General features: G+C 46.4%; 1 protein-coding gene across 1 annotated transcript in view; it reads left to right on the top strand.

Annotated features, from left to right (window-relative positions):
• The window catches only part of LSG1 (large 60S subunit nuclear export GTPase 1), a 374,602-nt gene that overhangs the window by 89,015 nt on the left and 268,634 nt on the right, over window positions 1–16,953 (top strand). The window contains exon 5 of the mRNA XM_069618580.1: window positions 4,989–5,075. Within this exon, the coding sequence (XP_069474681.1) occupies window positions 4,989–5,075 (87 nt within the window). The remainder of the gene's footprint in view (window positions 1–4,988; window positions 5,076–16,953) is intronic.

Below are 16,953 nucleotides of genomic sequence, written 5' to 3'. Positions count from 1 at the left end.
TGAAAGGCGAGGTGCTGCAATCACCATGCAACAACATACAAAGAGGTAGCATGACTCCATGTATGACGGTACCAGATCTTTTCCTCGACCCGCTAATCCATTCTCGCCTCCGCCCCCAACTCCTTGCCCACCCAAGTGCTTTTCATTAAGTGTCAGCCAATTTGGACTTGGCCTGTGCAACCGATCGACATCTTGGTGATGAGCAGGCACACACATCTGCAAAGTGAGGCGGGGCTGTGGTGAGAGGGAGTTGGAGGAATGCATCATGTGGAGTATGCATGTAAGTTGGGGAGTGGGCTGAGATGGGAAGGGGGCAATGTATGGTGGGGTAGTCTTATAAGGTGGGAGGCGGTGGGGGTATGTTTGTAATGTGGAGCGGGGACACGGGTGGTGGGGCATGTGTAACCAGGAATGGGAGCAGGGGTGGTAAGGAGTGGTGTAGGAGAGATGAACTGTGTGGCAGAGTTCCTAGTGGAGCAATGGAAGGGTAGGAAAGGGGTCTTCAGGGAGGACCCGCTGAAGGGAAGAGAACATGGATATTATTGGGGGATAGGTTAAAGGGTGAAAAGTGGAGGTGGAGTGGTTCGTTTTTGGGAAGGTGCGAGCAGTTGCATATGCGACTACTTGGGGTTGAGCAATATGGTCCTCCTTGTCGGTTAAAAAAAGGGGGGCGAGCATTTGGTGGGGCAATCATTTGTGGTCAGGCAAAAGACATGTGTAGCAGGTTGCAGTCTATAAAAAGAGACAATCATGCATGACATTGTTTGACTGATATTGTGAACAGGCCCTGTCATAAAGTAAATATAGCAAAGAGTTGCATCTACTTGATTATTCAGCTTTTGCCTGTACTATACTTGATTTGTACACTAGTTTGAAGATCATTACATCAAAAGATATTGCACAGTGACAGTTTTACAGCCGATTTGATTTATTTTCTTCTATTATACAATTCCCTCCGCACAATTCAGTGTTTTCTTCTGTGAGCATTAGCCCATGTACCCTTTTGATAGTATTTGACTGTTAGTTCCACCTAGCAAAGCTCTTGCATGTTGTCCACTGTCCAAATTACTCACTCCCATGTGTGCAACCTCCTTTCGTATGGCTTTGGCAAAGGGCCTTCCACCAGTTGTTATGCCCCTCACTGTTAACTTGTTTAATGTATTCTTTCATTAAGTGTAGGTTGTGTCTTTGATTGGAGCCAACACATGTCCCAAAAAGTGTACTAAAAGTAACCAAAAGGAAACGGAGTGGAAACCACCCCGTCAAACCCTATGCTCCTCCTTACTCCTCTTGTGGAGCTTCAATTTCAATTATCAGTCCATTTGAAACATTCTGTATTACTTTCAATCAGCTTATTCAAATCGCATCATTCCGGTGTGTTTATCTTTATATGCTATCAAGTATTTTCACCGCCAGTGTTGTATAAAAGACTTGTGTTTTATTCACACAATCTATTGATTCAATTCTTCCTCAATCCAGAATATCAGCTAATTTTGCCAATGCATTTCGGTGCAAAGCACCATCATCAGGGCTATAATTCATATAGGAATATTACAAATCGAAAATTCACATATAGAGATTAATCACACATTACATTAATTAAATATACATACCAACAGGTAGATGCATGAGTCCAAGATAGGTTCATCCGTACATGTAAAAAAGGATAAAAGGTGACTTTCATTAATATGAATGTGAGATGCAGTATAATGCATTGCCTAGCTAGTGTGTATATATTACAATACTGATTTACCTTAGCTTATTCACAAAACATCTAATCCTTTCATCTGTGTGCGTAATTGGTGTGGGGGTTTCACTGTTGAAAAAAGATACGGGATAAGTATCTGTCTACTTGTGGGAAGGAAATGCAGTCTGATTGTGCTCGGCGTGCGAGCACAGAGCGGCTTACCTGCTCGAGTGCACCGCCTCGCGTCTCGTGCCAACGGGTCGCGAAAGTGTATATCAAGAGATATACCTCCTTCGCCTTTTGCTGTAACATGGCCGGAGGGAAGGCTATCTCAAGAGGGGTGTCAATATGGTTCAGAAGCAAGTCCATCATTAAAAAATAAAGGAATGTCCAATCAAGATTCTATAAATAAAATTTTATATATATAAATATATATATATATATATATTTATATATATATAGGTAAACACACTATGTACAATAATGACTATTTAGAAAACTCTGCCAAAGCCCACCCCTGTTGATAGAACATAGAACACGTAACCTAGCATAATTCAGCAACCTAGATAATGAGACTGGGAGAAAAGGCAACAAAAACCTCAATGCTGAAAGGATTTTTTTATGTTTTATTTATTGTGCAATTAGTTTTTCATTCAAAACTTTAAGCACATGTTGTAAAGAAATAAAATAAAACAAACAAGAGAGGCAAAAACCGCAACTATTCAATTGGACAATCGCACAATTCCCCTTACGTTATTTAAAAGACATTAACGATAATAAAAATAGAAAATAACCTTTTTATCTTACCACATTAAAATCAGTATATATACAATATTAAACAATGTTCAAGAGAATAACATAGTCTATCATGTTTGCATCGTATTTCTTTTCCTTACATGAGGTGGTGGAGAAAGACTTTACCCAGGCTTACCAACGTTGGTCCAAATTCAATTTTTCCAGCAATCTAAACCACTTTTTTTAATTTATTTTTTATTTTTAATCCCCTTCCAAATATCAGAAGCAGCTGGCTGAACTTATAACTACAGAGGTTGCTCCTTAAATGTATGACCAAAATTGGTCTCCTGAACAGTCACTCGGGTCATGTATAAACTTTTCATAGCCCATAGCGTATAATTACTTCAGAGTATTCCATCCTGTCAGGACATTGCGGCTAGTGTCAATCTCCTTTTTACAAAATCTACATAATCTATCTGAATAAGCTATTTGACCATGCTCCCGTAAATTCCCTTATGGGCAACACATTCATACGCAAGTACAAGACGTAACGCTTAAATTCCATACTGCTTAGTTTTGTCAAGTATAAAGATGATGTATAACTTAACCAGCCCTGATGTGCCAAGTCTGATATCGTGATTTTTTATTTTTTATATAACTTGTCAACATTGAGTACCATGTCCCAAAACCTGGCCTTCTTTTTTATTTTTTTCTCAAAGTTGGGATCATGTTGCAATGTCAGGTTCAGAGTTCAGTTTTTCAATAAACGTGGCTGCTGTTTTTTTAAGTAATGGCAAAAAACTGTTATTACTTTGGTTGTCCAAAATATTCCCCATCAACAGGAGTATATGATTTGACTCCCGACTATTTCTAATAAATTTTGCAAATAATAACATTCTTTGGACAGACCAAGGTGTTTTAGTGAAATCACCCCGTATTCCAAGCATAGAGTCTCCACAGGCACTGCTCTTGGTACATTAATAATTGATCATAACATTTTCCCTCTAACAGATCTAACCATACGATCTGTTCAGGATTGCGTGCTGCCGAAACCATACATTATTGTGGGGATTATGCTCGATCTGTATATTTCCAGCAGCCCCTCAACGTTGTTAGCTCCACAATGAGCAACGTAATGTTTGATTGCCTGCCACTTACCCCAGGCTTTTTCCTTCACTTTCTTCTTATAAAAATCCCCACTAGGGTTGGACGTTATGAAAATACCTTGAGTTATATTCAAGTACATTAACCAATGGTAATTCATACAATTTCCAAGTTCATTTTTTATTATTGATATTCTTTTTGCTTAAGCGCAAAGTTCTTGTTTTGGCTATATTGATTACCATGGCATTATCCTTGGCATATTTATCCAGTGTTTTTAAAGGATCTTTGCAATCCTATCTCGGTTCCAACAAATAAGATGATATCATCGGCATACGCCAACCATGGTATTGTAACACCGTTAATCCTTGGAGGGAATTTTTCTGTCTGCGCGAATATAATTTCATATCTACATCAAAGGATATGTTCTTGAGTTGCAAAAGTCAATTGATGTGAGCTAGTCAGTCTCTAGAGCTCAAAATGGAGAATGGGGGCAGATAACCATCAATAATACTTTTTGCAGTGTTTTGGCAGTTCGTCAATGGCGAACTTGGCTTCTGGGAGCTGTTCGGCGGTTTGAAATGAGTCGGTCGCAGAGATGCGATGGCAAGCAGATGTCGATCAAACTGAAGAAGAATGTGATTCGAAACGTTACTCAATTGAGGTGGTTAATGGACATCAAGTTCAGTGTGGTAGTCCAGGTTTGATGGCATACCGGCTGAGGATGTGGTGCACAGGCGAGTTGGTTCGACACACAGGCTTGAAGGACTCGGTTCATGAAGAACACCGGGATTGATCTGATTCAGCGATGAAGAAGCTAGAGGAACCGAGCAGTCGTTCAAGCAGTGCAGATGCAGTGGTACTTCATTCGAGCTGAGGCAAAGACAGGCTTTCAAATGGTGTGGAGCGTCAGCAGATGGGTTTGACCGTGCGGGACAGCGGTTTGAAGTTCAGTGAGTGACGAAGGCAGCTCCGGAGGATCCTGGTATTTCGATCTGTGTGAAACGTGTTCAAATCACGGCTCACAGTGGTCCGGATGGCAATCCCTCCCAAGTGGATAAAAAATCCTGATTGCCTCATGGAAGCAACAGCTTTTATTCTGTGCACTTTTGGAAGGTTGCTTGAGTTAGTTATACACTGATGCAGGGAACATTTAAGCCGGAATCGGTGTATTTTATATACACAATAATGGGAGGCTAATAGTTTGCATGGAAAAGACTGATACGCGGAGGGTCTCATTTGGATATTGCTACCATTTTATAGCTGGAGGGAGGTGGTGGGTCAAAGAACTTTGATGGTCAAAAATCTTTAGAAAACATTGATGTTCTTTGGAAATCATTTTCTAAGGGGACTGTTATTATAGCTCATTGACATTGGCAACTGACATTGCACTGTTTTCATGGTTCTGGAGTTGGGGTTCCAGCTCTACTGCTGATCTGATAATCATTTTTAAAAATTATTCTAGATTGGAAGAGGAACAGAAGCTGATTTTGACACCTTTTGAACGCAATTTGGATTTCTGGCGTCAGCTGTGGAGAGTTCTAGAACGAAGGTAAGAACCGCATGCTACTAAGCTTGTGAATCAGCTGGATCAGGCCCTATGTGTGTATTTTGCAGACTCTTCTATGACTGGAGTAGATCTGTAATTCTCTTTTTTGCAAAAATGCCCTCTGACTTCTGAGCTACCAAAATTCTAAATGGACAAATACAGTTTTGTTCTCTTCTCAGCATCTTAGTTAGCCGTTCTATCCGCCATTAATGACTGACACATGCCTTGTATTCTAGGTTGATATTTCTTCATTGACAGAAATAGGAACTTGGTTTCATTACACTCCCTAGACAATGTTTGCAGTCTAATTGTTGCTAAATGGTGGCCCTCCTGTGGTAAGCTCTGCTACCGATTAATAGAGGTCTGAGTGACCTTTAAAGTGGATGTGCTTTGACTCAAGATACTGTGCAGACCTTTAGCAAGTAGTTGCTTTGCAAGCTAAAAACCTTCCTTTCTCTGCGTGAGAAGTTGCAGGTGTTTGTCAGACAAATTCTTAGCTGTAGGTCTATAGGGATCCGCGCCCACCTTTCCATGATGAATCTTCTCCTTTGCAATACACTTGCAGCTTCGACCAATGATATGTACACACCACCACCCTCCCCTCAAAGCTCCTCCCTGTGTGTCCCAAACACATGTCTTCTGGCTGCTGTCTAGTGAGCGTGCAGGAAGTAAGCCTGGTGTGTTTTTGAAGTCTCCCCCTCGCCCCTCCACAGCGACATTTATGAACGGATTCGTTTAAAGAGCGAATAAAAACAATTACAATTGACTTCTTTGTCTGACACTCCGGGGTGGAGCATGTTTGTATTGGTTAGTTCTGTGCATACTATTTTCTTCCTGCTGTATTTTTGTACTTTTACCCGTTCTCCTGCTGTCTCAATGGCAATTATATCCTATTGTCTCACAAATAATACTTACTCTCTGTAGTGAGACAGTTGGTTACACAGCCATTGTGTTAACAGCACAACTGTGACTTTGATTTGACATTGTTTGCTTGTCGTGCCTTTTCACCTATGCCCGACTGAGTGGGGCAAGGGACCATGGCGAGCCTGCCTGAGTGCACATCGTACAAAGACGTTTAATGCTGCCAGCTGCCCAGCGCCACTGTTCAACCCATCTCGTAGGTATATGTGCAGAGCTAGCAGTAACATAGTCCCCATTTTGATTCCGTTCATCAATGTGGGTTTATGGACCCTACCTAGTGCCCATTGTTCTCTTCATTAGTATACCCTTTGAGCATAAAGCTCTGACAGCCGAGAGTCTCTATTTCCGCATCTAGCTCACCCCCAATATGTTGTCCTTTCTTACCACCTGTCCTTACCAGAGCACTGGAAGCATATTAAGATCCAGGTGGAAAATGGTACTGGTGCCTGATCATAATATGGAAATGCTTGGCAATCGAATGTCTGTACAAGAGCAAAACGGTTTGCTTTGCCTTTTTTAACAGGAATTCAGGGAGCCCAAGGACACACCCATGTCTTATGTAAAGTGGCTGTTGGCATACTTGGTTAAGACATTTTTATTGCACCATGAGCTGGTTTACAGTTGCAAATGAGCCATTACCTTTGAAAAGGCTGCTTAGAAATTACATTGGCATCCTATTTAAAAGCACCAAGCTAGGCCTGAGATCTGGGTTTGGGGTGCTTTGGGCAGAGAGGGGCTGGTATTGTGTCGGGAATTTGCATAGGGATTGCCATAACCTTTGGTTATCCGTCTGTGGCCCCTACTCGCATCTACTTGACTTTCTTGACTTTGTATCACGGTAGTTTCAACTTGCAAGCAGCACTTACCGTGCCACCTAATAGCCAAAACTAAAAATGTCATGTAGATAATTAAGTCGCCATTTGTTTGTATTTAGTTCGCCTTTGAATTGGATGTTTTAGTGGGCTTTAAGCATGTTACCAATCTAAATTTAAAAATAAAAAATCCCCATTTTATTTTGAGCAGTTTAGCCAATTCGAGACCTAGTGCAATACCTCCCAAGGAAAACCGATGTACACTTGTATTCGTTGCTAAATTGATTTGCCGGACTTGGAGGTAATTGACACTGCTCTTGGTCCAGCACACACGATGTTGACGTTGCTGTGAGTTTTGTTGAGATCCGGGCTTGTCTTATTTGAGGAGACTTTTTGTAAGTGCTGCGCATAGAATAGGCGATTAGTTTGTATTGATGAAGCCATGCGTTTGTTTCCTTGTTATTTCTATTTATGTGCCGTTGCGCTGTAGGTGCATATACGTGGTGCACTCAGTAGGTCGCTGCAGCAAGTCCACCATTTAGAGTTGGGTCCCAGAGGACTAGTATGAATACCGCAGGGCCTCTTTATGACGCTTGCAAAAGGAAAGAGTGAAGTGATGACGTGATATTGAGGCGATAAATAGAAACAACCTGCTGCAAAATATCCTGGGAATTTTACGTCAAGCACACGCCGCATTGCTGTTCCGTGGAAATGTGTCCTTTGAGGGCTGCAGGATATGAGGTTTGTAATACTCTTTAATATGAGACGGTCATACAGGCTTTTCAGCGATTGTTCATTACGACAGGGACTGAGAGTTCTGACGGGAGAAGGGAGAAGGGCAGAGGACATTCAAAGAGCTTCCGTTAAGATTTTGAGGCCGTATTTTATCCGTAGATTTATTTATTTTTTAATTTCTTTTTTGGGGCGTGTGTATTGCAATTCATACTTTTGTTGTTTGTTGATAATAATTCCCCCCGTAAATGCGGGACTCTTTGTTTTGCTGTAAACACGCATGCCAGACCAGGCAACTCCAAAGAAGAGCCCCTCATAGTGGCACGCGCTGCGCAATGCCACAGATCCCAACGGAGCAACAGAACCATACTTGCAGCATCAAGAAGCAGACAGCGCCCTCTGTATATCCGTCGCCCCTAGTTGTATCAATTGGGACTACGGGCCAGATTATAGAGAATAAAACGGGCGGGCACGCAATTTATAGGGCTACAACATGGGCCTATAATTGCATTTTGGCGTACATGATATATACACAAAGAAAAACTGCACCAGGCCGAAGTACGTGTGCTCAGGATCGGACTGGGACAAGAAATAGGCCCGGACACGGAAAATAAAGTGGCCCACCCCTCGCCTCCAAAAAGTGGCCCACCTCTCGCTTCAAAAAAAGTAGCCCTCAAACCATCATCCGTGAATTGCGCCCAATCACAAATTTACAGAAAATGCTACTTATGTAGGGTTCATTTGTCTGTTACATCACAACACAACTCATAAAATAACATAAATTGGGGGGCGTGGCCTAGATCCATGGACTGAGGACGCACTTCTCCCGAGCTCCTGCCCCGATCCTGAGACCAATCCTTAAAAGAATTTCCAGCCTGATCCGAGGACGGAAATATTTATATGTCCAGCTGCCTCACCCGATCCTGCACCACTCGAAGGTGAAGTTAGACGAAAACGGAGCTGGCAACATTTAAAATGTGACCTCCGTGCTTCGGTCCCCAGGAATCCAAGATGGCGGCCGCGACTCCGTCTTGAGCCCGCAGACGAGGAGTGCCCGACAACTGAGGGAGGCGGCACCCGCGGCTCCGGAGGGTGCAGAGTCGCTGACTACCTGCGCCCCCCATCCCTGCGCCAAGACTATCGCCGGTGCAGGAGAATAAGGCCGTTGGAAGGGGCCACATCAATGCGGGTCCCAGCGAAGACAGCCATCGGCCCTATAGCATGAGAGCACACGAGTGAGTCCCGAGGCGGAGTGAGGAACAGGAAACCCAGCAGCAGGGGAAGTCAACTTCCAAAGGCAAACTGAAGGCCGCATCAAGAACTCCCTCACAATAGTCAGGCCCAAACAGCAACAAGTAACAAGGGCAACAGCTGCACAAACGACTCAAGAGGAAGGCCCAACAAACACGCTACTACCACAGACAACAACGGCACTGCACATACCTCTCGGAATACTCAGCCGTAAGCCCTGGTGAACGGGCGACCCAAAGGGTTCCACGGTTACTTCACGCCGATCAAGAGCTTGAAGCGGACATCACATAGCATCTCACCAAAAACCCTCTTTAGAAAGAATGTCACCTCCAAGGCAAAAACCCAAACTTGTCACAATGGATTCCTTCACCTCAGTCAGACCAAAACAGATGCCACAGGAGACAAGCGCTGCCGAAGAATTACCGACTCAGGCAGTAGATCCTCGGGACTCCCAAATCCTACAGGCGATAGCAGCACTGACAACATCCATGGAAGACAAGATTGGCGAAATAAAATCGGGCATTCAACTGATGAGACAAGATGCGCGAAACCTAACTGACAGGATGGTCAACGCGGAAGCCTCACTGCAGGACACTGCGGAGACCACACAGGAACTTAAAGCGAAAGTCAGAGAGCTGGAATCTACAGTAGCTCGACTGGAAACGCGCTCAGAAGATGCGGAAGGCCAAGCCCGCCGCAACAATGTCCGAATGCTAGGGATACCGGAAGATTCAGAGGGCCCCGACCCTACCGAATACATTGAATCACTGTTCCTGCAGGGTTTTCCGTGGAGCGAGCTCACCGATCCCTTCAAAAGCGGCCACCTCCCGGTTCACATCCGAGACCAATAATAGCAAAAATCCTAAACTTCAGGGATCGGGAGGCCATACTGAGGTTCTCGAGGGAAGGCGGTGAGATCAGAAGAGGCGGGGCGTCAATAGTCATGTATCCCGATTACACCCCTGTGGTACAACGAGCAAGAAACTCTTTCATACCAGTAAAGGCCACTCTAAGGAAACTCAACCTTAAATACATGCTGCTATATCCAGCAAGACTCAAAGTGCTTCACAACGGGAAGGCAATCTTTCTGGAAACCCCGGCGGCGGCAAATCTATGGCTTCAACACAACCTGGCTGAGGATGCGGAAGGAATGGTGAGAAGCAATAAACACCAGGGCAAGGACAATGACCACACGAGAAGCTGAATGACACATCAACTATGGTTACAACCTCGGAATGAACCGCATCGCCACACCAGGAAGGCAACGCAATCGGGCAGGAGCTCGAAGGCCCATGTGCAAAACTAGCGATGACTCACCCCAACCGAAGCGGTGCAGGTAAAATGTCTGCACACCACCCGAGCCGGAAGACCTGGAGAGGACTGGAAGGCCCGGGGGCCCCCGAGCGTCGTGTGTTTGTATCGACTGCTGGGGGCAGTTTACTGTTGTTCTTTTCCGTTGATCCATTCCACGGGCTGGAAGTTGTTCAAGTTGGTAAATCTCCGAAGGCAATAACGCAACTGGCGAGATGGGGGGCTGGCTTGAGGGCCGAGAAGGGCTGGACCTTGCAAAACAGTGGCGAATTGGCGGCACCGGATGTCGCCATCTGCACTTCCGTTGGAAGAAGGGGTTCCCTAAGCGTTTTGCGAAACCGAGATGGCTACGCACATTAGACTATTGACTTGGAATGTAAGGGGCCTGGGCACCTACCTCCGTAGGAACATGATTAAATCTTACCTATACAGAAAGAGTGTGGACTTGCTGCACCGCTGAAGCTGACGAGAGACTCGGAGAACACTGGGGGGGACAAGGCTATGGAGCCCCCTACTCAAAATTCGCCAGAGGAGTGTTCATCTGGTTCAACCCCCAGGTACCGTTTCTCCTACGTAAGATGGTGAAGGACCCTGAAGGTAGATATCTGATCATATGGGGAACTGTAGAACAAAGAGAAATATGTATAGTAAACTCATACTTCCCCCAACAACAATATCCCAGCCCATTTAAGGGTACTTAGCACCCAGATGTCACAGTACCGGGACAGTTTCTTCTTATGGGGAGGTGATTTCAACTGCGTCCATAATCCTGAATTAGATAGGTCTTATCCACCGGCAAACGTCTTTCCCGTCGCCACCTCATCCCTGAATGTTATGATCAAGGAACTAGATCTGATTGCTGCTTGGCGGGACCTTCACCCGGGCGAAAAAGGACATACTCATATTACTCATCCCCACACAAACTTCACACGAGGTTGGATTATTTTTTCATAAGCAGAGAACACATGCCTCAGATAGGTAGTATGCAATATCTGGGGAGGACCATCTCCGACCACTCCCCACTCCTGTTAGACTGGCAACACAACAGTCCTAGACCGCCCATCCCTATGTGGAGAATGTCTGCCGAGGCCCTGAAAGATCCGAACTTCAGGGAGGAGCTCCAGGAGTCCATAGTGGATTATGTAGCGGAAAACTCAGGCAGTGTAGACCAAATAAGTACGCTATGGGATGCCCTAAAGGTGGTGATACGGGGAGAAGCAATTGCAAAAGAAGGGGGCATCAGGAGAACACTTTGGGAGGAATTGAACCAGAAAGAGTTGAAAGTCCAGCGACTAGAGTCCACCCCTATCGACACATCGGGGAGGGAGGAGGAACTAAGTTCTCTCAGAGAGGATTGCTCTAAAGCATAGGACAGACTGGCTAAGTCCGATTTTAGCATCAGAACTAAAAGAGCACATGCAGAGGCCGATAGGCCGGGTCGGCTACTAGCATGGCTCTGTAAAAGAGAACACCCTAGGCATGCAACTACAGCACTACAGGATGAACAAGGCACAGAACATAGAACCCAACAGAGCATAAACGACACCTTTCAGCGCTTTTACGCACGACTATACTCCCACACACACAAGGTCCCACAATATCAGATACTGGATACCCTGGAAGAAATCGGCCTGACAAATTGACGCCAACACAGTCCGAAACCCTAGACTCCGACATCACACCGGAAGACATAACAGAGGCTATTGGGTCCCTCGCCACTAGTAAGGCCCCAGGGTGCGACGGGCTCCCCCCAGAATTCTACAAGGCATATAAACCCACCCTGACGCCCTTATTACAGCAGGTCTTTTCTGAGACATTTGAAACCGGTATCCTACCTGACAGTATGAGGGAAACCTTATTGGTCCCGATGCTCAAACCCAATAAACCCTCCGATAAATGCGACTCCTATCGGCCGCTCGCCATGCTTAACTATGATGTTAAAATATTGACGAAGATGCTGGCAAAGCGACTATCTAGAGCAGGGGTGCACAACTGATTTTGACAGAGGGCCGAAAGTACCTTACATGAGGGCTATAGTGGGCTGAAAAGTAAATGTGGGCGGGGCGGTAGGCGGGGCGTGGCAGGAGACTTTTTAAACCTCCAATTTGTACTAAACACATGGAAAAAGAATGTTTTTGAGGGGTAACGATTTTTATTTGCATTTCAAACTTACATTTTGTACTACACATTTTCCATTGTTATAATTTATTTCTATTTAGTTATTGTATCTCGCCTGTTTAATTAACTTATATATATTTTATTGACCCTAGATTGGACATGCAGTTATTTTGGACTGCTACAGTTTGCTATTTGGGTTGCCCAAGAGGAGTATGGCCTTCGTTGAGTCAGGTTTCCTCAAAAAGCCATAGATGAACATCTCCTAACTGTGCGTGTTTTAGCTTTATTATTGGGTTCACTCTTGGAGTGCAATACTATGCCCCATGTCCCCCTCACCCCCAACCAAACACTATGCCCCATGTCCCTCACCCCCAACCAAACATTATGCCCCATGGCCCCCTCACCCCCAACCAAACACTATGCCCCATGTCCCTCACCCCCAACCAAACATTATGCCCCATGGCCCCCTCACCCCCAACCAAACACTATGTCCCTCACCCCAACCAAACACTATGCCCCATGGCTCCCTCCCCCCCAACCAAACACTATGCCCCATGTCCCTCACCCCCAACCAAACACTATGCCCCATGGCCCCCTTACACCCAACCAAACATTATGCCCCATGGCCCCCTCACCCCCAACCAAACACTATGCCCCATGGCCCCCTCACCCCCAACCAAACACTATGCCCCATGGCCCCCTTACACCCAACCAAACATTATGCCCCATGGCCCCCTCACCCCCAACCAAACACTATGCCCCATGGCCCCCTCACCCCCAACCAAACACTATGCCCCATGGCCCCCTCACCCCCAACCAAACACTATGCCCCATGTCGCTCACCCCCAACCAAACACTATGCCCCATGGCCCCCTCACCCCCAACCAAATACTATGCCCCATGTCCCTCACCCCCAACCAAACACTATGCCCCATGTCCCTCACCCCCAACCAAACACTATGCCCCATGGCCCCTCACCCACAACCAAACACTATGCCCCATGGCCCCCTCACCCCCAACCAACCCCCCACCCCCCAAATCAGCACACACAAACCAGCACCCATACAGACCCGAACCCCCCACCCCTCCCAAATCAGCACACTCTCAAACAAGCACCCATACAGACCCTAACCCCCACCCTCCAACTCAGCACACACACAAACATGCACCCATAAAGACCCGAACCCCCCACCCCCCCAACCCCAACTCAGCACACACACTCTCAAGCATGCACCCATACGACACGAACCCCCACCCCCCCAACTCAGCACACACAAACATGCACCCATAAAGACCCGAACCCCCCACCCCCCCAACTCAGCACACACACTCTCAAGCATGCACCCATACAGACCCGAACCCCCCAACTCAGCACACACACAAACATGCACCCATACAGACCCGAACCCCCCCACCCCCCAAATCAGCACACTCTCAAACAAGCACCCATTCAGACCCGAACCCCCACCCCCCAACTCCAAACCCCCCACCCCCAACTCAGCACACACACTCTCAAGCATGCACCCATACAGACACGAACCCCCCCAACTCAGCACACACACAAACATGCACCCATAAAGACCCGAACCCCCACCCCCCCAACTCAGCACACACACAAACATGCACCCATAAAGACCCGAACCCCCCACCCCCCAAATCCAAACCCCCACCCCCCAACTCAGCACACACACTCTCAAGCATGCACCCATACAGACCCGAACCCCCACCCCCCCCAACTCAGCACACACACAAACATGCACCCATACAGACCCGAACCCCCACCCCCCGACTCAGCACACACAAAACATTCAAATCAAAACATTCATACACATCCGACAACCCCCCCACCCCCGCATCTCAACATACACACAAAATACATTCAAATCCAAACATTCATACACATCCGACACCTCCTCCACCCCCGCATCTCAACATACACACAAAATACATTCAAATCCAAACATTCATACACATCCGACGCACCCCCCACCCCCGCATCTCAACATACATACAAAATACATTCAAATCCAAACATTCATACACATTCGACACACCCCCCCACCCCCGCATCTCAACATACACACAAAATACATTCAAATCCAAACATTCATACACATCCGACACCCCCCCGCATCTCAACATACACACAAAATACATTCAAATCCAAACATTCATACACATCCGACACACCCCCGCATCTCAACATACACACAAAATACATTCAAATCCAAACATTCATACACATCCGACACACCCCCCACCCCCGCATCTCAACATACACACAAAATACATTCAAATCCAAACATTCATACACATCCGACACCCCCCCACCCCCGCATCTCAACATACACACAAAATACATTCAAATCCAAACATTCATACGCATCCGACACACCCCCCCACCCCCGCATCTAAACATACACACAAAATACATTCAAATCCAAACGTTCATACACATCCGACACACACCCCCACCCCCGCATCTCAACATACACACAAAATACATTCAAATCCAAACATTCATACACATCTGACACACCCCCACATCTCAACATACACACAAAATACATTCAAATCCAAACATTCATACACATCCAACACACCCCCCCATCGCAGCATACACACACAAACCTAAAGCAAAACAAACCCGACACACAAACACAAACAGACCACTTATCGGAGATGTGCTGGAAGGCAGGCAGGTAAGCGGCAGGTAAGCTGTAACGCTGGAATCGTACTACGGCTGGTGTGGTCCAAGGCTGAAATGCCTTCCGGCATCAAGCCTTATGGACCACGCCAGCCGTAGTGCTGGCCCTCCATTGGTGCAGCACACACGCATTACGTGGCTCGTAGGAGCGACGTGATGCGTGTGTGTGCTGAGCCAATGAGGGCCAGTATTTTGTCCGGCCCGGAAGACAACAAAGACTTTCCTAATGGAGGGCGGCCGCGCGGGCCGCCCTCCATTAGGAAAGTCTTTGTGCCTCGCGGGCCGGACAAAAGAGCATGGCAGGCCGCAACTGGCCCGCGGGCCGTATGTTGTGCACCCATGATCTAGAGTGATAGGTGACATAGTGCACGAAGACCAGAATGGTTTTGTACCTGGGCGTAACACGTCCCAAAACTTACGCAGGCATCAACACATTATAGCTGAGACCAATACAAGCGAAAAACAACTCGCATTACTATCCCTAGATGCAATTAAAGCATTTGATTCCATTTATTGGGAGTGGCTGGTAGCGGTGTTGGAGGGTTTTGGAGTTGGCCAACGATTTATCAGATGGGTATTGATCCTGTATAATGAACCAAGGGCCAGGCTAAAATCTGGGAAGTATGTGTCAGACGCGTGGGATATCCGCATGGGCACCAGGCAGGGCTGCCCACTTTCCCCCATGCTCTACATCCTGGGTCTAGAACCCATTGCAATCTTCCTCAGGCAGCAATTTTTCGATGCAGGAATTAGGCTGGGTGGGATAGATCACATTGTCTCACTATATGCAGACGATGTACTGATATACGTTAACAACCCTCATCTCAATGTTCCAACTATACTGGAGGTCCTTGACAACTACGCCAAAGTCTCGGGCATACAATTTAGCAAAACGAAATCCTGCATGTTCCCATTAGCAGCCCTGAAAAATAAAACCACAGAAGAGCTTCCCTCAGTGGGCATAAAGTGGGAGACTGAATCTTTCCGTTACCTTGGGATCCAGATAATGCACACCCCAGAACAAATGCACATACAAAACACGAAAGCTGTGATACCCAAACTGCGCAGTCCATACGTTTCTGGTCTAAGCTTCCACTATCCATGCTGGGCAGGGCCTCAATAACCAAGATGATCATTCTACCTAGATTCCTGTACGGGTTCCAGAATGTGCACTTTTATATCACCAAACCCTTCTTCCAGCTTTTGGACACAATAATTAAGGAGTTTCTATGGGGGAAAGGCAGACATCGGGTGGCACTATCTACCTTTAGTATTACCACACAGACAAGGAGGGATCCAATTACCGAGCCTTGAGAAGTACTACCTTGCAGCCCAGTTAAGTTATGTAACCAAATGGTTAGCAGACGGGACTACTTCAGAGACCCCCCTGCTGCAGGCCATGATCTCCCCAATCCGTCTGAAGGAATTGATTTGGGCCCCTCAAACTTTGCTACACGATCAGCCTTTTCTGGCAACTATGAGCAGGAAAATATGGCGTAGAACTGAGACGACACTACACTGGAAGCAACCATACTTCCAAGAAGTACCAATACTTTCGGGACTCGATAAATCTGTCACCACCCTCCACACCATTAGGCTCTGGGAAGACAAAGGTGTATACACTTGGGGCGATCTATACTCTGAAGGCATATTCAGGGATTTCACTGAGTTGCAGGAGGGAGAGGGCATTCACGCTGGCCAATTCCTGTGGTACCAAAAGATCCGCAAGATAGCACGCACGAAATGGGACACCTGGCCAGAGGAGCCGGAGGCAACCCCCTTTCTGACACTACTATACAGCCTGAGTGAGGGGGGAAGGGCAATATCTCAAATCTATAGCATTTTCGTTGACATCCCCAATCCCTGCAGTGATGCACTAAAGACCCGCTGGGAATCAGACATGGGACAAGAGCTGTCTGAAGTAGAATGGGCTAGAGCGCTGTCCTTTCCGAAAGAGGTCTCTAGAAACCAGAGATTTCGGCTAATCCAATTAAATGTACTTTATCGCACATACTTAACCCCGAGCAGG

This window comes from Ambystoma mexicanum, chromosome 10 (assembly GCF_040938575.1).
Source record: "Ambystoma mexicanum isolate Mex_15411 chromosome 10, UKY_AmexF1_1, whole genome shotgun sequence".
NCBI lineage: Eukaryota > Metazoa > Chordata > Amphibia > Caudata > Ambystomatidae > Ambystoma > Ambystoma mexicanum.
The sequence above is the reverse complement of the archived record's forward strand: the minus strand, read 5'-3'. Positions and strand labels throughout refer to the sequence as shown.